Below are 25,945 nucleotides of genomic sequence, written 5' to 3' on the forward strand. Positions count from 1 at the left end.
CTTTGATTTCCATCAGGACTGCCTTTGCAATCCAGCTGAGCTCGGGCATTCCCTGTTCTCTGAGCAGGTGTATTTCTAACCTTTATAATCATGGCTGTTGCATCTGAGTAGCTCAGCTCATCTTAGGGTGCTGCAAAACTGGTGCTGTGTTGCCAAGGCAACGTGTTCAAAGACATGCTAGTTTCTTTGGGTTTTTTGAGCTCATATGTTAGTCATTACAAATGTATATTAAATTTCACCACAGTCCATAACTTGAGTGTTTTATATGCTTGAAACAAAATTACAAGAGCTTTGTCACTGCATTAACATGTGCATAACAACACTGATACAGCCATTTCATTCTATGGTTTCCTATAGGTCAATCAAACAGTGAAAGCACTTAAAAGCAACAATATATCTGTAGGTGAAAGGGTACATGCAGCTACATTTATCAGCGGTAAACCGATCACAGATACTGAAGAAGGTAAGAAAGCTAGACATTATAATGAATTCCATTTTTGTGAAATCGCATATGTGGAGATAAAACACATTATTAAGATCTAAAATGTATTGAAATTGGCCTTTGCAGTAAATTTATTCCTTGTACAGAAAATTCCATATATGTTGTGACTGTGTGCTTTGACTTTTCTGAGTTCTCTGGTATCTTCATTGTATGACATTCTAATTAACAGTAGGTCTCAGCTGGGGTTCTTTTAGCTTCTCCTCAGTTCAAGGAGGTGTTTTTCTGAGTGAACTATATGCTGAAGTGCTTTGCTGAACTGAGACTGTCTTGGACAATAGGACACATGCTTATAATATATATGAGTATCCACCCAATAAGTATCTCTGTGTTAGAACAGACTTCTTTTTTATTATTATTTTTATTAGCATGCAAATGCTTTTCATAGAATTCTCCAAAAAGGGAAGGGATCTTAGGAAGTCATAGGGTAAAAGCTCCTGGTCCAAACATTACTTTATGTAACAAATGTATAGAGTACACAAGTGTGTGCTTATTAAGGGCAAAAACTTTAATAATACGTGTATTAAATTGCCCTGAAATTGACAGTCCTGGTACGAAAGTCTGGAGTGATCCTGCTTGCTTCTGGTCACCTTTTCCCTGGGGAGGGCAATGTCCTGAATGTTACTGGGATATGAAATTGTGTAGAGAACCCTGAAAATGGACTCGGAATAAATTCTTTGCATGTTAATGAAAATTAAGAAAAGTTTAGAACAAGACAAACAAAAGCAAATTGTTTCTTACTGCAAAGACATTCAGAAGTCTGCATGCTGTTGAAAAATAAGGAGAAACAAAGCAACTTGCTGACCAAGTGGAAAATGAGTGACCAAGTAATGATATCAAAGGAAACAACATAAATGAGATTTAAGAGGCAACTAGACAGTTTTATAGAACAGAGATTGTAATACATGGTTTTTAAAAAGAGGCAAAGCTGCAAAACTTGCAAGTGACTTTAACTTTACAGTAGCTTTTCATGCTTTTCCCATTTTTTAAAGAAAGGGAAAATTGTCCTGACAGCAACCACCTTGACTATACTTAAATACTTTATCTCTGAAATTTGTAATTAAACAGTTCATCTGCAGTGTTTTCTCCACCTTCCTTCTTACTTATAGTAACATGGATATAATAGGCTTTTAAAAAGCTTTTTTTTAGATTTAAAAGAGCAGCTTTGAAATGGGGAATACCGGGGGTTAAAAGTAGGTAAGTTTTGGAGGCAGTCCCGCTGTATGTTGCAAGGTGAATGACAGGAAGTCAAATGGACCTTACTCAACACTTAAGACTAATTTTCTTGTCTGATCCTTTCACTGCCATGACAGTGCAATTTATTTCTGTAGAGAATTGCTTTCATAGGAGTGTTATGAAATTTCAGTACCTTATAAATAGATGGGTATGTGTAGTTAGCATCTACAGATGTTGCAGGACAAAAAATATAATGAGTGCAAATGAGGAAGGAGGGGAGGTTTAACACGAGACCTGTATATTTCATTCAGAAGACAAAGAAGGGAAGTGCGCAAGTATTTCTGATGTTTGACAGGAGGTTAATAACAAAGCAAGGCTAGGATGAGAACACAGACTCTCTAGAAGGCAAACAGTGGTATTTTAAAATTGGTAAAGGAAGTCAGTAAAGGTTGCTTCAAGGCAGAAATGCAACGAGAATGGATTTTGTATTTAGTACAAGATAATAGCAGTTGACTTGGACTCACCATTCAGTGTCATAATGCAAAGAGTGAAGTGATGGGAATGTTTTTCTTAAGCAATAAATTGGACGTATTAAGTGCTGAGGTGAAATTGTCTTAGACTGGAATTATTTCTTGTTCTCTCCTGACCCTAAAGTGGGCTTAGGGAGTGACAAATCCTTGATGAATCTAGGCAGTGGAGGAAGGAGAAGTGCAGATAGGAGATACTAAGAATTTGATGTCAGTATAGTTGAAATGCATATGCTGGTGTCAGTTTGTTAATGCTTTCTGCTTCCATGCCAGTTCTTACTGGGTTTTTTAGGTTGAAAAAAAAAAAGAGGAAACTATCTCTGCACAGAAGAAATAGTTCTCTACCACCCTGAGACTAGTTTACCATGTGCTGTGTGTAGGGATATGAACGGATAGAGCTGGTCTGTTGTAGATGGAATTCAGAGGCGAGATTTTAGCTTAATATCTGGCAAATACTTCCTGTGCATGGGTACAGTTACTCCCTAGCAGCCCCGACAACAGCAAGTTTAAAAGATCCAGCCCATGATCAGTAAGTGCTTGAGTAGAATGTGACAGGCAAAGATCTGTTTTAGGACTTCATGTAATAAAAGGGTCACTTTTTTTTTCCCGTCTCTCAGAATAACATTTATAGGAGTGCCCTGTACTGAAAACAGCTTCTAGTAGTTCATATTTCCACAGATAATTATCCTGTCTTGCCAGTGATGTTTAGATAGGCCTTGGCATTTTCCATAAAGTACTGAAATTAAGTACAAGACTTTGAAATAGACTCATTGTCTCATCTAATTGTTTTCAGTTGAAGCCAGAAAATGTACTTTAGTACTGAAGCCCTTGCCAAATAATTGTAAGATCCAGATGCTTTAAAATTAATGATTGCGTGTTCTGTTGAGTCAGCTTTTTACTTTTGCAGGTTTTTAAAATTTAATTTCTTTGGAAAAATACATGATATCTAGTATTCTTAGAAAGTGAACAGCTTTTGTAAAGTACATACAGCAGATATTAATAACATGTGCTGACAAAGTGAGTGTAGTAAGTCTTTACTTTTTAAATAAACCTACAAGTGTCATATAACATAAACTACTCAACACAGAGAACCATCACAGTGTATCCATTAGAAGTCTCTTACTATTAATTCAGCTTTATGATTTATGGTAGCGCGTGCAACATGGCTAAGGCAACATGACTACATAATGTGAATGTTCTTTTTCTTCTCCTTCCCACTCCCTGCCCCGTTCCTGAAGACTATGTACGGTATGCCCATGGATTAATATCAGAATATATTCCTGAAGATCTGAGTAAGGAGTTGTTAAAATACTTAGGGTAAGTATTGTTCCAGCTAGCTGCTACTTTTGTATGATGTGCATTAATGTCCTTTTGGTCATTTCTGTTGAATACTGATACTTGTTCACCAAGGTTGCAGTGAATGACACAATGAGATTATATTTGCCACACTTTAAATGTGATTTTTTCAAATGTAGATTATGCCTTTCTGTTGTTCCTATGATGCTAAGGACCATGGGCCGGAGGAGAGATGTAATATAGGTCTCTGTCTGTTATCACAGTTGCATCATGAAATCCTGAGCAATGTATCCCATTTTAAAGCAAGGCAGGGAAGGAAATCCAAGTTGTCCAGAATTGTCAAGCATGAACAGCAGAGCCAGGAGTAGAATCCTCATCCCCAGTCCTCTTTCCTTTTCCCTACTCACTGAGTGCGGCTGGGATTTGACTTCACATATGTAACCGTATTAGTTTATATTTAAATCTGGAAGGTGAGCCAGCATCCTCATCCTGGTGTTTCCTGCCAGCAGCAGACTTTGCTTGGAGCATCACTGGGACCCTGCGTCTGCCCCTCAGTTCAGTTCTTTTTAAACGGTTCATGTTACGGTGGCCTGTAGAAGAATGTGCAATTTGCAGCTTCAAGTCCCATAGCTTAACAGTTTCATTGAAGAGATGTTATGTGCTTTGTAATATCATCTTACTAATAGCCAAGGTTTTCAAAAGTAAGCTGGAGTTCTCCTGTTTTGGTTGCAAGATCTAAGAACTTTTAAAAGAGCCCAGGTTTCTGTATGGTGCCTGGCTCTGTTTTAGTTATCTAAGTCAGAAATGCAGAGTCCACGAGCTGCTTTTCTTGCAAACGCATGCCATGTGTAAGCAGCTGATAACCAAAGAAGTCTTTGTGGGGAAGGAATTGTAAACTTTAGGTTGTGCAATCCAGCTGTCTTAATTTATAACTTAAAATCTTTTGTTCTGCAGGCTCCCAGAACTTAAAAGCCTGGCACCAGAGCCACCATTGAAGGTAGGAGGACATTAAGATATTGGCAGATACATTGTGTTGTAAGCTGATTTCTCTGAATTATTATTAAAACTAGACTAGGCCAAGCACTGGGTACAATACAGTAAGTAAGTTGGCCTTCCGAAAAGCCAGTCTGAAATAATGCAAGAGATTTACCAGGTACTTGTTATTTTTTAATAAGGAATATTTTGGTTGTTTTCCTGTTTAAAAAAAGGGGAGGGAAAGAGAGAGACATGGTTTTGGTCAGCAGTGTTTTCATACGTGTTTTGCTTGTTTAGTTTTATTGAGGTTGATGGGACAACATGATCTCATAGGTTTTCTTTCATATGTAATTTATGAGGACCCTGAAAGGGACCTCCTGGGTCATGGAGTCTCAGACAACCATGTTGGATAATCTCTCATATACTAACCATTCTTCACTGTAAGTCTCATTAGGATTTTTTATTTCCATTACTTCTCTTGGAAGACTGTTCTATAACCTCATTCATCTGATGCTCAGAAACCTTCCTGTAAATTCCACCTTGAATTTATTCATGGCCAATTTATTCCCCTGCGCTTTTGTGCTAACATTATCATTGTTTTTTTTAATTGAAATGGCTCTTTTCCCTCCCTAACATTAGTTCTCTCAATGTGTAAAGGGAAAACGTATATCCTTTCTGTTTTCATTTTGTGAAGCCAAACTTGGTTGTGTAAGATGGGTTCTCCATTCCCTCATCATTGCAGGAACATTTCTTTACACCTATTCCAAGATGAATTTAATTGTTTCAAAGCAGGTGACCAGAATCATATATAATTATTCATGATAAAACCTTTACTGGTACAATATGATGGCATTCTTCCCTTCTTGTCTTAACTGGAAGTACTTTATCTCATTACTTCTTAAAATCCCATTTGCCTCTATTACTGTGTGATGTACCAGATAGCTCACAGTCATGCTGTGAACAGTTAAGACACACAGTTGATTTTTTCTCTCCACTGTAATTTTTAGTTGATCAGCATTCAGATTTACGAGAAATTCATGCAGTTAGCTGCTGTGTACGTGACCTTGTACTTCCGTACATTTCATCCGGTTTTAGTGTTTCCAGTCTTGAAGGTTCTCTGTCTTTTCCTTCATAGTGTTAAAAGCTCTTTAGGTATTCATAATGCTACTCAGTGGTGTACATTCAGCAAATGTTAGCATGGTGTTATCATTAATTAACAATTAATGAACATTTTGAATAGATATTGTTCATGGCACTCCACTAGTAATCTCCATCCAATCCAATGATGTCCCTTTCTGCATTATTTGCCTTTGTTTCCCTTTTACCCAGTTTCTTACCTACCTTAAAATTGTTATGCATTTTTTGTTTTCTATAATTTCAGTTGCTTAAGTGGCACCATGTCAAGTCCTCTGGCAGTCCTTCACATTTTCTGTCACCAGAAAATGTGTTATCTTTGAGAAAAAAGATAAGTCAGTAAGCATTATCTGTGTTTAGTTTTAATTTACTCTATATCTTTAATTATTCTTCCTTCCTTCACTTTTTCTCCCCCGTCCATTCTGCTGAGGCCTGTTACCACTTTTTCCTCCTCCTTACATATAGATGGACATTTGGCTATTCTGAAGCAATATGATCCCTACCTGATAGAACAGTTGCCAGGTTTTGCCTCTGGATTCGTGATTTCTGAGGCAGTCTCCCAACAGTGTCAGCATATTGAGTTTTACTTCTGTCTTGAATAGAGTGATTTCTGTTCTCTGCTCCTGTGTTTAACCTCTTCATCTTTATTGAAAACAACTTACAGCAAAGGATTTATTCCATTTTGGAGTTACACATAGATTAGCTTTAATATCTATTCAATCCTTACTGTGTAGCAGCGTCACTTTTTCTTTTTTGATTCCCTTTTTGCCTCTGTGGCTAAACAACCTTCTACTTTTGTTTTAATTTCCTTTCCAAGGTCTAACTCAGCTTGACTTTTTGGCAGTTCTCACTTTATCCCAGTATTACCTGACCCCTAAAACAAATCTTTTTTTTTTTTTTTTTTTTGGCAGTATTTTTTCCCCCATTCATTGTAGAATTCTGCTTACTCCTAGTACCTTTTTGGGGGGGGGGGGGGGGGGGGTAGGGGGATGATATTGCATCTGTGTGAACAAGGGAGACCATTCATATAGTTTAGTCTGAGAAGCTCTTTCCTTCAAGATTTTTCACCTTGTTTGAAGTGAAAGATCCGAAATAACTTCTTCCATCTTTTTCTTTTACATTCCAAGTGTCCTCCTCACACATGAAGTCCCTTTGCTTTGGCTTAGAGAAGTAAGGTATATGGTTTGCAAAGTTTGCCCCTCTAGAATCAAGAACCCCACTTTTGATTATCCTTTCCATTTAATTTAAACTGAGGTGCCCTATGTCTACTGAAACTAGGTTACTTACCACACCAAGCTTTCCTGCAATGTCCCTGCTACTTACCGAAACAAAGTCTAAAATAACCTCATTTCTGGCTGGTTCAGTGACTGTTCTGTTAAGCAGTATGTCAGCTAGCACATGCAGGAATAATTGGGCCCTACTGTTATTAATAGCATTTGTTCTCCAATGTATATCCATGAATATAAGTTATTTCCATGTGGTTGGACAGTTGTTCTGGCTTCACAGTTACTTGGCCCTTTGATTCAGTTAAGAATTATCTTTATGCATTGTAAGAAATATTAAACATACATCAGGAGCCAACTGATATTCATTAGCCATATAAGCATGTTACAACAACTATATTAAACTACATGTGATGTACATTACATATTATGTATGAATAGCTTTTATACCATTGGGATAGTTCTGAGAATCTATTTTTAAAAATAGTTTTATTTCAGCAGTTTGGTTACAGAGGAAATGAGGCTTAGAACTGTTCAGTTGTCGGGCAGTGAAATGTTGCTGAGGATCTGATTAATTTCCAGAGCACTGACCAGGGTGTGTATGATGCTTCTGTGTTTAAGTCTTTGCAACTTCAGAGATTAAAACACTCCTTTATTTCACAGTCTCAGAGGAGCAAGGCAGGCTTGTACGCTGGAACTTATAGTCTCCTTCAGACCATTTTTATTCACTTGCATTGACACTTCTCTTCATGAGGGCAAGGTGTATTGACAGAGATAGTATAGGATTATTGCAAATAAGGAAGGGTCTGACATGTATTTCCTATTATGGTAAAGTAATTGCATGTTTAGAAATTGTGTTAAAATAAATTCTGAAGGGAGGAGAGATTTAGAAACTTAAGTGGTTAACAGAAAAGCTACGACAGATTCTCTCTCTTGTAGTACAAGAGTAAACTGGGTACAGTCTGGACTCTGTGATTTAATGATTAAATCAAAATTGCATGTTCTTTGTATTAATTGTAAGCCATTGATCTTGTGTTGTAATCATACTGTCCAGTTTGTCAGCATAGGGAGTCTGGCCATTGGCAAATGATGACAGAGATCTACAAAGAATATGTAGGCTCTGCTACAACTAAACAGCAAATGTTTTGCTGAAATGCAAACATTTTGTTGTAAGTTCTAAAAACTTGTTTATCAGATTCCCAAAAGAGGAGAATAGTAATTATTCATTAGATTGTCATTTTAAAATGTAATCACAGCACAGTAAACAGCCTCCTAGAGAGGCTGATCCAGATCCCTTTGAAATCAAAAGAAAAGGCTGCTGTTGGACCTGGTTCTAAGAGCTGAGAAATCTAAGCTGCAGACCTGGCTTCTGTGCCAGAGAGAGGGAGGGAGAGAGCGAGATCACAAGCACCATAAACAAAATGAATAAAACAGGATCTTAAAATGTGTGGTACCATCCAAGTCGCTTGCAAAATCACTTTCTCTGGCACAAAAACTAGGAAGGCCACAGTTTAGATTTCACAGGATATTAAGGACAGGGTAGTAATATCAGATATATAATAATAATAAAAATACAGTGTTGTAAAATAGTATATACTTTTTTCCCCTTTTGGAAACATACCAGGAAGTTTTCACCTTTAAACTAAACACACGCTTACAGTTTATGGAAAGAAATATTCATTCTTACGGCCTGATCATGTGAAGTGCCAGTGAGAACCATTCACTTCCATTATTTCTGAAGTTAGAAGGCACCCAGCACATGCAGAGTCAAGCTTCTTAATATGCCGTTGGATTCAAGTGATGAAGCAGTCAGCAGAACTATGTCAGTGTTTCACTGTTGCCAAACTGTAGAATCTAATTACTTCTAAAGGTTGTGCACAAACAGATAATAGACTAGATGATGATCCACTTGTGTTGGCAGATAGCAATGACACTGGAGTTGCTGCACAGTTCCATGAGACCATGGGGACCAGAGTCTACGTTCCCTGGCTGTTAGACGCTAACTTCCAACAGCTGCTCTGTAAAGGTTCTCTAAATAGACTTTGACACAAAAGTCACAATCATGGAAGTTAAAAACAGGATTCAAGTGATTTCTAGAAGCCATTCTTCAGAAGGCTAGGAAGAAGAAAATGCTTCCCACAACCCTGAATAATCTCTTCTGAATACTGTGGAGATGGTATATAGTCATGTGTAAAGACGACAATTACAAACAGAAATCTGCCACTGTTACTGCAGATTCTTCAGTTGATTGCCAGTCCTGTTTTGGTGCAATGGTTACATTATAAAGCCAAAGCTTTAAACTTCCATGTGTGTACACCATAAAAGTGGTTGACAGAGCAACTTCCTCACTCTAACATTTCAGAAAAGGAAACTATCAGATGTCCCTGTGGAGGCAGAAGAAGACTATACTAAGTTTAACAGCAGCAATCTGAAAACCAAAAAGGTAAGCAAACCCTGCATTCATGCACATTTTGCTAAAGCATAGATTAACATCAAACATTAGCACAGAGTGCCTATTTTTCTCCTCCAAAACACATCAGAAAAACAAATACAAAGTCGCAGATGTCTGTAGTTATATCTCCTTGAACTTTTCATTCTGGTTTAATTTGACAGTCTTGATGTCCCATTCTGAACCCTTCTGTACTGTTACTGTTTGACTGTATTTTATCAGTGAACATTCCAGTGAGCCTCACAGACTTTGACACGTGTTAAGGTGCTCAGCTAGTGTTTGCAAAGCTCTTTGAGATCTTTAGGTGAGAAATCCTATGGCTTAGTGATAGCAACTGTTAAATTTCAGTTATTTGAAAAAGAAACAAAGATGGCGGCATCCACTTAAATTCCAAGGGATGCTAAGACAGGCTTTATTTTTACCTAGAAATACTGCTTATGCACTTACTTATGTCAACTTAATGAAGTTAAATCAACACAGAGCTTGCTGATTGCCAGCTCCAATGCAAGTTTGGAGGCCAATTCAAATCTGAGTCCAGTGGTGCCTGCCACTGTACTATTCCTAGGAGAGCAACAGAGATGTGAAAAGAAATAGATTCTGTCTGTGTGTGCCAAAGTTGTGAGGCTTGCACTGGCTTATTTCTCTGAACATTGAAAGAAAATGAATCCTTCTCCAGTCCACTGGGAACCAAAAAGACCCTCTGTGCTGGTCTTGTGACCTTCAGACTAATGCTGACTACTTTTCATCCCTTTGCAAAGAGAAGCAGCTGGTGACAGATGCATTCCTTCCTCCCTCCAAGACCCCCAGAACTTTTTGTATTCAGGGCACGTGCTAGTTTTGAATTAAGAGGAGGATTGCCCCCTAAGTGAAGGTGATAAATAGTTTAAAATACACGTTTCCCCCATTATGTACCTATAGCTTTTGAACTGAGCATAAAGATAGACTGAGGAGAAATAATTCATTTTAACATTAAATATGATTTACTTCTGAAATAATGAAGCACATTGATGAGAGGATCTGGGAAAGAAGATAGCTCTTGGACTCTGTACAGTATACTACTCTTTTTTAAATACTTTGGCAGTGTCTTTGTTTGTATAGTAACACAGATGATCATACTGTTGTTGCATATCTCCATCCTATCCATAACCTTCTAGCTGATCCCAAGTATTGTAATTGTGAAGTCCTGCAGACTGAGGAGTATCGTAAAGAAAGGTCAATGCAAAGTTTTCTTAATAGGAAAAACAGCTAGAGATTTAAAACATAACATTTTAAAATGTAAGAAAGAAAAGAGGTCAGCTCTATAAAACGTGGCTCATAAAATGTGTTTTAGGTGTAAAAGTCTGGGAAGTTGTCCCAGTGGCCTCAAAGTGCTTTGCAAATGTTAGTTACCTTCTTCATTCTTAGCTCTTCCATCTCTTTTCCCTTTATTTCACTGCGCATAGTCTTTGATAATAAATCAGTGTGAATTATTCATCATCTGTAATGCAAGGCTGTAATTCAGCCTGCTGACAGCATAATCATGAGATTGAGTTGGAGGGTACAGTATGCATCTGTTATACTGCATGCATTATTCCTCTTAATGTACACTCAGGGATTATCCCAATGTAAACGTTTGAGTTGGGATACCTCATTCTGCAGAAAGGAAAGAGGTTTCACCTCCTTGTCCTTGTAATTGATTCTCTGTCTTTGTCTGAGGTTAAGTAATTAGTGACAAGTATTTTTCTGTTGAATAATCTTGAATTTATTTAGTAAGGTTTTTCTTCTACAATTTAAAGCCTGCATAACATTATCTTTACTGCTGTATACTAAAAAAAGCAATTCAACTTCTTGTTTGACTTCTGTATTTAGGAGTTTGTAGCTTATACTCCCCTCCTACGGAGATGCTGCTTAACTTTTTCTGTTTATCATTTCACTAACAGGCAAACAGCAAGATGTCTGCAGCACAGAAGGCTCTGGCCAAAGTTGATAAGAGTGGAATGAAATCCATTTCTACTTTCTTCAGCTCCAAACCTAAAGCATCAAAATAAAGACTTGTTCTTGAAAGAGCTTTATACAGTGGTTATTTTTATGTTAAGCTAAAGTTGTCTCCTGGGTTGGGTTTTTTTTTTGTTACTATAGTATATGCAAGGCATGTCTGTGTACGTGGTGGAGTGCGATGAAGAGATCTGTGAGCTAGTGTGGGACAGAGCTGTTATGCTTCAGTGGGGCAAGGCAGCGCCCTGCAGATATTCCAGCCTGGGTCAGGAAGACAGCCTAGCTGCATTAGTGTGGGCCTGTGAGCTGAGAAGCAAGGTTTAGCATGGTACTGTACTTGTATTGCTGCTTGTTCTAGAGCAAGCTCAGTCAAGGCCGCTGCAGAGTTTTCTCCATTGCACTGCATTCTGGGCTGGAAACATGCCCTGCTTTGAGTTTTTAAGGAGAGTTTTTTCGTTCATAAGGAACATTTTTTTTTGAGACTTCCTTGAGATTTTTACCCAGTATAACACCAGAGTAGGATGGCATCGTTAGATTTTTATGTTGACCCAGATCTAAGTGCTGATGGAAACATTGCTGTTGGTGGCAATTTATCAAGGCAAAGATAGTGTCTGTATTGGGATTTTGCTTGTTTTGAATGTTCTAGAAACAAATTGCAATAAATGTCAATGTGCATGTAATGCAATAAAGTGCTTTGTGTAACAAATTTGTGCTTGTTGTATTTGCTGTGCATTTCAAGAGTTAGATTAGGCTGCAGGACATTTCTTAAGGAGTTTTGGTATTTTCCTGTGTATAAATTTTAATCCTTAGAGAATTACAACATCACTTTGGGCTTACATGATAAATCTCTTAACACATAGCAGTATGGGGTGTTTTTATGTTCAGTTCCAAGGTCAATAGGTCCTTAAAAAAATAATTAGGGAAAGATTTGTTTAAAGGCAAAACTGGGGCTTTTAAAGAAGCCTATTTGGAGCTGGATGCGTAATTCAAAAGCTTAAGTATGAGTGTCTTGGATAAGATTTAGTTTTATGAAGTTTTGCACAAGGTAGGACTGTTACTTAAAACAGACTACTCTTGGGTGTGTTCTTTCCTCATTACAGAGTATTCCTGTATATTCAGAGGGATAGCTATCTGCTGTGTTGCAACTTCCCTGATTCACAGAATTGGAAAAGAGATGGAGTCACTGGGGTCATTTCTATAGGTCAAGCCAGTTCTGCATGACACTAACTCATAGTTTCATCCGCCAGTTGTTGCACTGAGCCACTACTGTGGCTCAACTACAATGTGTGTTTTAGAAGGACGCTCTTAAAATACATCATTCTTTGCTCAGTAGAGAATCTGCCTGTACCCTGTGGTAACGGGGAGTGTCAGAGAAACTAGGAGTTTCTTCATTTTTCGTAGCTGCCATTATCCACTTCAGACTTACTTGCTGCCATTTACCAACCCATGGATTACAGTGGTATATGTTAGGTTAAAGAGCTCTGTGGCATTCTCTTCCAACCAGAAATGAATGAGAAGCCTTGCTGTGTGTTGTGTGCAGTTTTGCAATTGTTGTTGGGTTTGTATGCCTTTCAAACCAGTGTTTTTTTCGAAGTTTCAGGCATAGTTTGTAAATGGGAAGTCAGTATGGTTGGAATTCCAGATAGAGGAAAGTATTTGGAAATCTATGGAATTATCTCTGATTACAGAGAGATTTATTTAACAAATGTGGATAGCCTCCCAATAGTGTACAGTTAATGTTCCCAGTTCTAGAAATATTTGTCTGAAGCGGATTATCTAGAACCAAAATTAAGTTCCTTAGAAAAAAAAAATGCTTTTCAGGCATTCTAAGGAATCACTACTGTAAGTCTTCCTTATCTCTGAAAATCAGCCCGTAGTATTTGTGTTTGAATGTAGGTTGAGAAGTGTGTGATTCAGATGCAGAGACTTTATTGATTTTTCAGTTAAAATCATTATCCCAAGCAATTTGGTGCTTTAATAAAATTCCAGTCATGAATGTCAACTTTCTGAAACAATATAAGGGGGTGGGGAGCAGCAAAGGACATAAGAAAACCCAGGAATTGCTACGTGGAGCCATAGAGAAATTCCCGTTACACCACACTACCTCCTTGTTCAACTGTCTTTAGCAGAATTTCACCAGCCCTTACAATGAAGTTTCATTTTCTGACATTAACTATGAGACGAATTTAAAAATTAATAGTAGGTGTCAATGTATGTGACAATTTCTATATGCACCACCTTTAGAATTGCCATCTTGCTTTTTTCCTGCCTTGCTTGTCTAGGCTGTAAGTGAAGACCAGCCCTGCAGCAGCATGGGTTGGTTTATCCAATGGGTCCTTGCTATGATCGGAAAGAACTAGCATTTGGTGAGCCCAGAATGAGCAACTGCAGTCATGAACTGGAAGGGTTAGATTTTTGAAAAACATTCAGCCTAGCCCAGCAGTTTATTTGGCAGTCAAACCCCCCAGCTTCGTATCAATGGGAGAAGGGATGCACCAGTGATAACGCAGGATAATGTTATGGAGGAAAAAAAAAAAAGAACAGGCACATACTGCCACGTTAATGGAGAAGTTATGTGCAGTAAGCAACATCTTAGGGAGTATTTTGGTAAATGAGAGGAAAGGAATTGTGTATCTTTTAATAGAAAGCCAATTCCAAGCACTAGAAGATGTTCAGAAGGCAGACAAGCATGGGATGGACATTTGAATGGAAAACCAAGAGTGGGAGAGAGTCACATTAGAAACAGGAACTATGAGGTAGGACAGATAACGTGGTAGGAGCTCTTCTGGATATTTAAATCTGCTAGTTTTTAATAGTTTGGCTTGGGTTTTAATGATTCAAAAGTTTTGTGAAATAAATTTTGGAAATGTGTCTTTTCATCGACTGAACAGTTCAAGAACCTTTCTTCTAAGAAAAAGTCCCTGTTTCTCTGGTCAGAATTTAGGACAGGAGGAGGACAATTCTGATAGAGATGGGAGGCCTTTGTGCTGACTTCTGATCTGGGATACCGATTTTTTTTTTTCTTTCTCTGTACATGACTTTCACATCTGCCACTGCACTCAAGGACTAAGTCTAGAGTTCTTCCTCTGTGCACAGATGTGTCGTGCTTTAGTGTGTCACATCTCAACTTCAGCTCTCAGCTATGCCATAACTTGCAACGACAGTAATTTTATTAGTGACTGTGCTTTTGGTTGAGCAGGAGTTTGTGCCTGACAAAAAAAATAAGCCATTTTCAAAAGCCATTAGAGCTTTCACGTGAAAACAAAAGCTCTTTTCCCTTTATGAAATACATTTGGTAACTTTGAAACTTCCTCATCTTGTAGCTGTAAGAAGTTATGAAGAGCATGTGGTGCCAAATACATAAAACAATATTTCCTACCACAATGAGGATTTAAATATAGTTACTATGCCTGGCCAGCAGTAGCAGTAGGTCATTATGAAGTGCTGCTTTGCTATTTCTTCCTTGGTTAGCTTAGTATGAAACAATACACCAGCACCGTTATAGAAATGTGGTCTTACTTTATTTCTTTCTGACATTAATGTGCCACCATTAATGTGCCACCTCTACATGTTCATGTAAATATCTGATGAGTTGTGATGCTTGTAGGGTTGTTGTTTTGGGATTAAGCAGCTCTTACATTTCTACTTTTTTAGACTTCACATTGCAAATGGATTGACATCAGTGGGCGTGGAAAACTTCATATGGGAGTACCAGCACTGACTTAGGAATATGTAGGGGTTGGACTTGCACATAATTTTCAGTCTTAAGTAATAAACTTAGTTCTGTTTGTAGAAGTCACAGTTGGTCATTTGAATATTTTCAGTGGACAAGGCGGCATAGTTGGCAGAATTTCCATTCAGGTCTGAAATTTAGAAGAGTTCAGTGATGCTTGTTTTCAGGTGTTCAGTTACATCTGATGATGTTTGTTAGACGGAAACTGAAAGCATGGATGCTTATTTGAATAGGTTAATGTTTATGACTAGAGTTTTCTCTTTCCTTTTTAGATGCCTGCGCAAAGACGTGCAAAGAAAAAATGAAAGGAGCATAAGGAGAGTCGCTAATATTATTTTAACTTGCCATAATCTCAAAGTAGCTTTTAAAGGCTTTTTTTACGCACTTTCTGAAAATAAATGCTTGAAGATAGACATGCCCTGTTCCAAGAAAAAGCAAATCTCAGCAGATTAACATTGTTAAATACACGGTGTGTTAAACATACACTGCTTCAAATTTTATAGCTTACACACTATTGGTCTGTCGGGCCCTTCCAGGAAAGCACTTACGAGCATGCCTAACGTTAAGCACATGAGCAGTGATCTTAAAGTCAGAAGCATTGTTCGTGTGGATAAGTGCTTTGCTGGATCAGCGCCTAAAGTCCTGTTAGGTGCTGAGCATCCTGATCCATATCCAGCAAAGCACTTACATCCATGCTTATCTTGAAGTGGAAGAGCCAGTCTAACTAATATTTGTGCATTAGTGTTCACCATAAAATCTCTATTGGCACAATGATTCACATGCTTAAAATTAAGCACCTGCCTAAGTATTTTTCAAGGTCAGACCAACAGCATCCTTGAGCAAGTCTTAAATAATTACTTGATTTTGTATGAATTTTCTTTTTTTGTATTCTTTTCTAACAGAGTATATGATTTTAGTGGCCGTAATTACAAGTTTTAGAAGCTGCATAGCAAAGTATGTTGTATGCAATTTTCTCCTTTTTCAAAATCTAGCCAAATTCAGCAAGATGGCCTTTTTGGACTAGAAATCCAATATTCAGACTTAGAATCATCCAAAATGAAAAAAAGTTAACTCTATTTTTAAGACATTTACATTTTTTTAAATTATTTCACTGAGTTTCATTTAAATGGTTTTGTCCAACCCCAACCTTTTATCCAGAAGATGTCACCTAGCTCTGGTTGTGTGGACAGTCTGCTCTTGAAGTGCTAAAGCTTGAGGTAAGTTGTGTGTTCAGAAGGGCAGATGGAGAAGTTGTATTTTGATTTTACTCCTTTTTATCTAAGGGATTGAAACCTTAGAAACATGTACAAAATAACATGTACATTTTGTGTTGAGAACTAAACCAAAACCTATGTAATCCTCCAGGTAAAAAAGAGACCTACTTATTTATTTATTTTTTAATCACGTAAGAGACACTTTCTGTGGAGTGAACTTCAACCAAAATGTCAACTTGAGTCTACATAAAACATGCAGAATATAGATGCTAGTGAGATCCTTGAGTGATCCATGTCAGATGCAGTCTGATGTTTTTAACTTAAATACCCATTCATGAAACCACCATTAATATCTAGCTCTTTGCTACGAAACTTTTTTTGAAAGTAATAATTGACAGAATTTTGAACATAATGAATGTGTACTTCTGTAAATTTCAACTATGACCCCAGTTCACAGACACCTACAGCAAACGGCCAAAATGTTCTGTAAAGATTGAATATATTTGAAGTGTTGTAGGTGAGAAGTAAAAAAATATTTTGCTTTCACTCTGGCAAATTCTGCCTAACTTCAAGTCAAATGAGACCTCTAAGAAGTGTTTATTAGGACATTGCTGAAAATTAAATTCCAAGGCAAAGAGGCAATAACTTATTCAAATTTCTTTTCAACTGGTTCTGATCAACTCTCTTTCAGAATATGAAAAACCTGAACTGTTAACCATTTAGAAATCATGTATGAAAGGAAATGTAATCTGAATGCTTCTTTTAGAAATTTGCACTGAATTCTTTTTGTTACTTTTATGCTTGTCTGGTTAAGCAGTGTGCACTGTCCCTTTTCAAGAAAAAAATATTTATTTTAACATAGTTTTCTAGGCAGTACTGCAAGAATATTATATGGGTCCAAGATGAAATTTCTATTTTTCTAGCTTATAGTAAAAAAATGCTTGACATATGAATAAGATTATATATTTCAGTAAAGTGTGGTTCCATTTTTTTGTAAGATTTTATTTTTAATTCATGTACAAGAATGAAATAAACACCTTTGGAATAATTTGTTGATTATTACTTCAATAATTTCACAGAGAAATACAAAGAAAAATGCAGTGCAATCAGAATACTAATAGCTAGTCAGTAATCCTTAGACTGAGTTGAAGGAAATAATGAATCCTGAGATAGATATGAATCTAAAAGTTCATTAAGACAGATTCAGTGAAGCCATTAGGCTAATCCTTGAGGACCATACTGTACAGATGTTCTAGTGAAAACCCATTTCTGTGTACATACAGTTGTTGGCCTAAGTACTGTAGCCATTTTGATTTTCATGAACATGGTGGTGAATCACTGAGCGATGGCAAGATGAGGAGAGTCAAGGTGAAGAGAATGATGTGATACTCATGTCATTTTTTGCATATTTTGCATTCCTTGCCATCGCATATGTAGTATATAGGTGCTCCATCACAGACTTACACAGAACTGATAGACAATTCTTTTCCATGTTTTTTGTAGCAGGCAGTTAATCAAACACAAGGGAAAAGCTGTTCCTCTGCCAAAACATTATACTGGTGTCACCATGATGCTGTGCTAAGTGCTGACATGAGGCTTCAAGGCTGGTAGGAGAGTTATTGCCAATTCATTTGTAAAATCCAGAGAACAAGGGGCAAAGCAAAGGTGGTCATTTTTTTATCTGGCGGTCAAGTTGGTTTATTGGTATTAATGAGAACCAAGCAGAAAAGCAGTAAGATTTCTACCATTTCATAAACCCAGCACTCACCAGCACTTACCTGTAGAAGCAGAATTACCAGTGCTAAGGACAAAGCACTAAGGCAGCTTTTATTTAAACATGAAATAGCAGTTACACTGCTTAGCTCAAGAAAGTCAATTCACAAAGTAATGCAAAGACTAAAGAAAATGGCACATTGCTTCATGTCTTTAAAGAACTGCTATAGCTCAGGTATCTTAAGTTTAGCTCTCTAGTACCCTCTGTGTGCACAACTGTTGATGTCTCTTAGGGTCTGTGACATTGCAAATTGCCCTTATTTTTCCAAAGCTTCCTTTTAAAATGCGTTTGGTACCCTGAGATAGTTGCAAAGTAAGCAGCATTATCACAGGTAAAGCAATGCCCCAGTGAGGCTCATCAATGTTTAAAAAAAGGAAGCTAGTAGAAAAGTGAAAAGCTGTGCTTTAAAATGTGGCTTCTAGTTTGGGGTTATGTTCATTGTTGTGTTCACCCTTTGTCTTTTCACTCTGAGGGCCTGATTCTTTTTCAAAAGATCTTTTTCAGAAGGTGCTGACTTGGTGCAGCCCCACCTCCCCTTGACTTCAGGCTAACCAAGCAAACTGTCTCAGAACAGGGACCTGCATTCATGAAGACAGCCAAAATCAAAGCTTTCTGCAACCCTACAAATGAGTGAGGCTGGTCCTGGTTGTGAATGGAACTACCAGCCAGGTAGTTCCAGGATTATATTCTGCAGTGTTGCCATATTGTTTTCCCTTACAGCCCACTAAAACAATAATTGAAATTTTGCCCTATTACTCCTCTCCCCCCCACCCCCTTCTATGTTTGAGAGGGCAAAAATTGTTTGTAGTAATTTTGCAGTCCACTCTCTGGTGCCTAAAACATTCCCCTCAGCCCACAAAGGAAGTACTGAGGAATTGGACTAGACTGTCTGCTTTATCTGCAAGCAATGAAGGTAGGGAAGTTGATCTGGGCCTCTCCCCACCCTTTCCAGATGTACTCTTGTGATTGTTTTTAAGTTTAGCCCCTTAATTTCCAGTTATTGTTTCTCAGCTGTTAACTGCCCCCCGCCCCTTTGGCTGTGATGCTGTGACTTATTGTGCGAGGCACATTGAGCCTTTCAGTGTGAATTAAAACAGCAACCAACAGCCAGAGGGTCGTAACTGTTTAAGCTGTTAAGGCTCAACTGAAAGAGTATATCCAAGTGTACTTCAGCTCTGTCCCTCAGCCTTCAGTCTGTAAGCTGTGAATTATGTCTCCCTACCTCATCACAGTAAGTTGTGACAGTTACTAGCTCACAGGATTACAGTTTAAGTAAAAATACATTTTAAACTGAATCTGGTGAACTCAGCCTGAACTTCTTTGAATTCCCATATGCCTACCACAAGCAGGAATATGTCTTTGGAGACCAGGGCTACACAGAGACACTGATTTGCTCTGATTTCAGGAAAAGCAATGTGAGATTACCACTTGGTTCATAACACTGTGTGAGGCAGACAACCTGCTGCAGAGTAACTGGACCCTAACCCAGGCTCCCCAGTGTTGATGGAGGGAAGTTTTTCTCTAGATCCAGACCACGAGTTCTTGGTTTAGACTGGGCTCTGCAGAATAGAAGCTTTGTGGAAGATTTAATGCTGCTGTTTGTTCCCACAGACAAAAGCTCCTACAGTTTTTGTGCTGCTGTGGTATGATTTTGCCCTTAGTAAGCACCAATTGTAACTTCTGGTCTTCCTGGAGTCTGGTTATACCGTGAGCCTAGCAAAAAAACTTGTTCATGGGGTTTCAGCAGGATAGTTGCTCCCAGGATAGCTTACTGAATGACAAGTTATTTGGGCAACTTGCAAGATCTGTGAAGGCGAGGAGAGATTCCCCATGCACACTCCTCCCGGGCAGGACAGGATTTTAACCTTTGCAAGTGCTCCACACCCAGCACAGGCAAAAGCATGTGCTCTGCTGCAGCTCTAAGCAGATGGAGCAGCGGCAGAACTGGAGTGAGACTGATATGAAGAAATAAGTTTGAATGTAGTGGGGAAACCTAGCAGAGATAGAGACATGATCATCCTACTCTGCTCAGCATTTATCAGGATGCACCTGGAGAACTGTGTCCAGTTCTGGTGCCCACGATTCAAGAAAGACATGGACAGACTGGAGAGGGTCCAAAGGAGGGCCACAAAGATGATTGAAGGGCTGGAGAACTTACCCTATGAGGAAGGACTGAAGGAGTTAGGTCTGTTCTCCCTGGAAAAGAGAAGGCTCAGGAGGGACCTCATCACAGTGTTCCAGTAGTTAAAGGGCAGCTACAAAGAGAAATGAGGCTCTCTCTCCGTGAGGAGTCCCATGGAGAAGACAAGGGGCAACAGGTATAAGTAGCACTGGGAGAGGTTTACCTCAACATAAGAAAGAATTTTTTTACAGCAGGAACAATCATTCACTGGAACAACCTCTCCGGGGATGTGGTAGAGTCCCCATTGCTGGAGGTTTTGAAGATGTAATTGGACAGGGTGCTAGATAATCTCACCTAGGCTCCCTTTCCCACAAAAGGTTGGACCAGATGATCTTTCGAGGTCCCTTCCAACCTAGCCTGTTCTATAATTCTATGAAATCTGTAATGGATGTGCTGCCGTAGAACTGCAGTGAGTGTGCTATGTCCTTTTTTCCCAGCCAGTGGGTTAGAGAGTGCAGCTTTGGCAGAGGGGAGACCTTCAGGGAGGTTCGTCTGCTGTGTTTTTTATTTCCAAGGCGAGTTGTCCCTGTGTGTGTACGTCAGGCTCGAAGAGATTGACATTTCCCTTCCAGGGCTACTGCTTAGTGACCAGCAGCATGGGCCAAATGATCTCCTACAGGGATCAGAGGATTTTTTTTTCAGGAAGTTATGGTGGGGGAAAGGCTCAAGATGGGAAATATAGGAGCAGAGGTAGAAAGGGCAGAGAGCAGAGAGCTTGGACAGCACAAGGGAGCAAAAAGGACCATGGTTCAGCACTTTTCCATCCTCTCATTTTGCCTGGGAGTTGTGCAGTAAATGTTCTTCTTTACTTGTGCCAGTGGTATGTGAAAACCACTAGGTAGCAGGCAACTACTAAAAAGCAGTAACTCATTAGAATGGACATGTTACTCCATGGCAAGAAGAAAACGTTACTGGACCGTTTTAAGAGAAAACTACCACAGAAATGAGTTTGCCAGTAACACTTAAAAGGATCAGAGAGATTCTGGGTCCAGAGTTTTCCAAGGCCTTTTTCAACAGTTCTTTATAGAAGACTGTTTATTTTTACAGTGTACAAAAAAGTCCTACTTGGCTTTGAAGACCACTGAGAGATGAGGTATCTGTCCCAGAGGACTTGCAGAATAACTAAAACCAGTGACATTCTCAGATGTCCTGGTACTTGTGTCCATGTGTTCTGCTCTGTGTGTGTGTGAGTATTTTCAACTCTGCCAAAGTGTAACCACACAAATCCTATTGATCAGAATGGGAGTTGTGTAGCTAAATTCTGTCCCGGGGTTTGGAAGCAATTGAGTTTAAATGAACACTGTGTATTAACATACTTATGTTTATAGGTTGGCAGAGCCTAAGCCATTATGTTTACAATACCTGGTCTCCATGAGTGAGGAAGGGAAGGGCTTGGGGAGGAACAGATAGCTCCAGTGGGTCAACACCTGGTTGCACACCTGGTGTCAACAGGAATCGGGCATTTAGGACCATGCAACCCACTCTGAGGATTGAGGCCTGCTAGGGAGAGATGAGATCCACCTGACAAAGTGGAGCAAAAACATCTTTGCCAATAGGCTGACCAACCTGGTAAGGAAGGCTGAACTAGGAAGGACAAGGGAGGGAGGCAGCGATGATGACCCAATTAAGTGAGGTAGCAGTGTACAAGGTCAAAAGCAGAGGCTGCAGCATGTTGGATGAAAGAAGGACTTCATAAATGAGGAAGCAGGGCAAAGGGACACTTACCTCAAGTATGAACTACACAAATACAGTCAGTCTGGGAAACAAGCAGGAGGAGCTAGAGCTCTGCATGCAGCCGCAACACTACAACACCATTGGTATAACAGACATAGCAGGACAGTTTGCCCAAGTGGAGAGTTGTGATGGACTGATAGAAGCTCAGGAAAGAGGCAGGGAAGATGAAGAGAGGGACTATTGTTTATGTGAAGGAGCAGTTTGGATGTATGGAGCTCCTCTACGGGATCAACAGCAGCCTAGTTAAGAGCTTGTGGGATGGGACCAGAAGGGAAGACAGTGAGTGTGACATCATAGTGGGAGTGTATCACAGACCAGGGTAAGGAAGCATATGAAGTCTTTAAACAGTTTGAGGAAGCTTCTGAATCACAGACCCTGGTTCTCACAGGGAACTTTCATCTACCTAACATCTGCTGGAAGGGCAACTCAGCTGGACACAAGCAGTCAAGAAGATTTCTCATAACTGGATCAGCTATTCTATAACAAGGAAGAACTGGTTGGGGATGTGATAATGGCAGCCTTAGCTATAATGACCATGAAAAACTGGAGTTTAAGATCCTGATGGGAATGAGGAAGGAGAGCAGCAGAGTACAGACCCTGGACTTCAGGTGAGCAGAATTCAGCTCAGTTGTGGAACTGGTAGGTGAGATCCCATGGGGGCTGCTCTAGAGGGCAAAGGACCTCATGAAAGCTGGCATGTCTTTAAGGAGAGCACCCTCCAAGCACAGGAACAGGTCATCCCAAAATTCATGAAAACACGTAGATCAGGATACCAGTTTGATAAAGCAGAGGACTCATGGTAGAGCTCCAGTGCAAAAAGGTAGCATACAGGAAGTGGAAGCATAGCCAGACGACAGAGAAGGAATTTAAAGACATTTCCCAGGCATGAAAGGATAGTGATCTGCCATCCAGAGGGACTGAGCCAGGCTGGAAGAACAGGCTGACAGGAACCTTATGAAATTTGACAAGGACAAGTGTCAAGTCCTACACCTGGAAAGGAAGGAGCCCTGCAGTGACACAAGCCAGGGGCTGCCTGGCTGGGGAGCAGGTCTGCAGAAAGGACCTGGGGGGGCTGGGGACAGCGAGCTGCACAGCAGCCAGCATCATGACCTGGAAGCAAGGATGAGCAACAGGCTCCTGGGCTTCATTGAGAGGAGCAGCACCAGTATGTCTAGGAAAGGGGTCATTCCACTCTGATCAGCACTCATTAGGCCATATCCCAATACTGTGTCTGATTTTGGGCCCCTGATTCAAGAAAGACATTGATAAACTGGAGGGAGCTCAGGGGAAGCCACTGAAATGGTTGGAGTCTGGAGCCCTTGCCCTGCGAGGAGGGTGTGGGAGAGATGGCCTGGAGAAAAGACTTCATTGGGGGGACCCACCACCAGCCCCCCAGTGCTGATAGGAAAGTCACAGAGAAGATGGAGTCAAGCTCTACACGGCAGTACAACAAAAAACACACTGAAGTGGAAACAAGAGAGGTGCTGACTGCAAATAAGGAAAACCTTTTTCCCCATGAGAACAGTCCAGCAATGTAACAGTAAAGAGGTGGTGCTGTCTCCATTACTGAAGGTTTCAAGACCTGACTGAATAAAGCCCTGAACAACCTGGTCTGATCTCATATCTGACCCTGCTTTGAGCAAGAGGCTGCATAGAGACCTCCTGAGGTCCCTCCCAACCCAAATTATTCTACTGTCCTATGATAACAAAGGACCTAGATGAACTCCCATATAAAGCAGACCGCCATTCTTAGGAGAATAAGAAACACTCAACATTGATTTGCTCATCCAGACCTTTGCAAGGTGTTTGTGCTTAAGTATTTTCCTGATTGAAAGTATGTACTTTATTTTTATCCAAAATACATTCGGCTTTACCTTCTAGCCACTGGATTTTTTCCTCCTTTGTGGGGTGGAGAACATAACCACCCACTGTACCCTGAGTTGTCACCCTTCAGCTTTTTGGGGGGAAGCTGAATAGATTGGAGTCTTTCATCATAAGTCTTACTTTCCCGTTCTCTTGGCTCAAGTCTGAATTTTTCAAAATATGGATCCTACTTGGGATTTTGCAATTCAATATCGAAAGATCACATTCTCCCTTTCGACCACAATGTTGCAGATGGTGTGGGTGGTCCATCAGTAGTACACTGGGCCTACACCATGCTTTTTTCTCAGGTTCATTGCTTCCTGGGATGGCCTGGGCTCTTTAACCCTAGGCATGGCAGCGCTGCCATGCATATGGATTGCTTGTGGCCCGCTGTCGTTATGGTGTTTCTAACTTGTTTTTCCCCTTCAGCACCCTATCAGCTTCAAATATTCCTAGGATAGATTTTGTGCGTTTTGCCAAGTTGTTGTAAAATGTGTATTTGCAGAGGGCCAGAAAAGGTCAACTCCCTCCACCCCAGCCTTGCTTGACAGAAGCCCAGCTGATGATGATACTGATGCCGATACTGATGCCCATAATGCACTTACAGGGATCTCTATCATTTGGGCTTGGTTTTTTGTCCATTTTACCCACCTAATATGTGGGGCATTGATTCTTGTCTCTTGTTGAAGAAGCTATGTGGTGCTCATCTACTGGTGTTACAGCAGCACTTGTTTGTCCAGTGATCTTTAATCTCCTCAAGGAGTGCTTTCAGGTTTCATGTGGTTTATCCTCTGCAGGGGGCTGAGAATGAAATAAATGAGACAAGAGGAAGGATCGGGGCAGGGGCGGGGGGGTTGTCTTAATGGACAAGTAATACCTTCCCGGGGGACCAGGAAAAGAATTAAAAGCAGAGCCTGCAACCAGGGTTGGTGAGTATGTAGGAAAAGTGAGCAGGGAGCTGCAGAAGACAGGGTCAGAATGGTTCATATCCTTAAGCCAATGACATCAACACTGGTTCCCCGCCTGAGAGCTATGGGTGGCAGTAGGCACAGCTTCCCAGCGACGCTCCTTGGGCTGCAGGGATGGGGTAGGGTCTCCTCATGTTCAGCAGATGTGTCCAGGTGCCAACAAGTGCTTCTGCTCTGCATCTCTAGGAGCAGCAGACCCTGGACACCTGCACTCAGCTGGACCCAAACCAACAGTTGTGGGTTTTATTCCCCTCTCACACAGGTAAAGGTGACCTGACTGACCAGAGAAGGAGCTTAAAAGCCCAGATTGGCATCTGAATGGTCTGGGTTCAGTTCTTGGTTTGTTCCAAAACTCCACTGAGACTTGGGGTGAGATATATACCTTTTTTTTGCCTCATGGAGAGGAGGAAGGATAGAAATCTCTGGGTTTTCCCCCTGTCAGCGGTTTTGTGATGCCTTGTATTTTTAATGTGATCTCCTTGAGGCAAGGCCCATCTCCTTAACCATGTTCATGCAGCTCTTGGCTTAAAGGAGTCCTGATCTTCAGTTGTCCCTCTGTAATCTCAATTGTAAGAATTTTGACTTAGGGAAGACTACAGGATTTGCCCATCTAAAATATCCATTAAACAAATAAATTCTCCCTGAACTGTGCTAAGTGCTTTTTGATCTTGTCTAGAAATCCATTTAACTGGATGCTTAGTTTTTGATGTACACCACTGTACTTCTTTACAGCCCTTGCTGCAAAACGTGTATTTACTGGTGAGTATTTGATTGAAACATTTTAAATAGACTTCATTTTTAAAGATACTCTCTTCCTTGGGCCCCCGATTGCTGTTGATTTCAACTGGGCACAAGTACAGCCCTTTGCCTGCGCTCACTGGCTGCTGGCTTTGGACTGCTGTTGGTCTATTGCACCCGGGGGAGTAGTATGAAGCTAATGACCAAGGGCAGAGGAGAGTTACACAAAAGGCTGCTGAATAAAGCCTGTAACAAACCAAAATAACTGGGGGGAGGCAAGGAGGAGGGAAGGTGAGATGTGCTGCACGAGGCTTTAGACCAGCGCTGTGTGCTGCATTACAACGACAGAGCCACGGGGACCAAGCAGAAGGTCCCCATCCCTATTTCATGTGCGGCACCAACCTGTGGCACACGGTTCTCACCAGGCAAAGGATCCCCAGCTCCCTGCCCCAAGGACACCGCCTGGCCAGCTCAGCTAGAGGGCTG

At 40.2% G+C, this 25,945-nt stretch overlaps 1 protein-coding gene across 3 annotated transcripts in view; it reads left to right on the top strand.

The window, feature by feature from the left end:
* The window catches only part of RNASEH2B (ribonuclease H2 subunit B), a 42,993-nt gene extending 27,601 nt beyond the window's left edge, over nt 1-15,392 (top strand). For 2 of the 3 annotated variants that reach the window (XM_075714824.1, XM_075714831.1), the window contains exons 7-11: nt 358-463; nt 3,441-3,519; nt 4,453-4,495; nt 9,193-9,273; nt 11,199-11,937. In XM_075714824.1, coding sequence (XP_075570939.1) covers nt 358-463; nt 3,441-3,519; nt 4,453-4,495; nt 9,193-9,273; nt 11,199-11,306 — 417 coding nt within the window. In that variant the 3' untranslated portion in view covers nt 11,307-11,937. Of the gene's footprint in view, nt 1-357; nt 464-3,440; nt 3,520-4,452; nt 4,496-9,192; nt 9,274-11,198; nt 11,938-15,258 lie in introns of those variants that run through there. The other variant, XM_075714837.1, reaches the window with a different exon arrangement.
* The last annotated feature ends 10,553 nt before the right edge of the window (nt 15,393-25,945 follow it).

Source organism: Pelecanus crispus, chromosome 1 (genome assembly GCF_030463565.1).
Source record: "Pelecanus crispus isolate bPelCri1 chromosome 1, bPelCri1.pri, whole genome shotgun sequence".
Taxonomy (NCBI): Eukaryota; Metazoa; Chordata; class Aves; order Pelecaniformes; family Pelecanidae; genus Pelecanus; species Pelecanus crispus.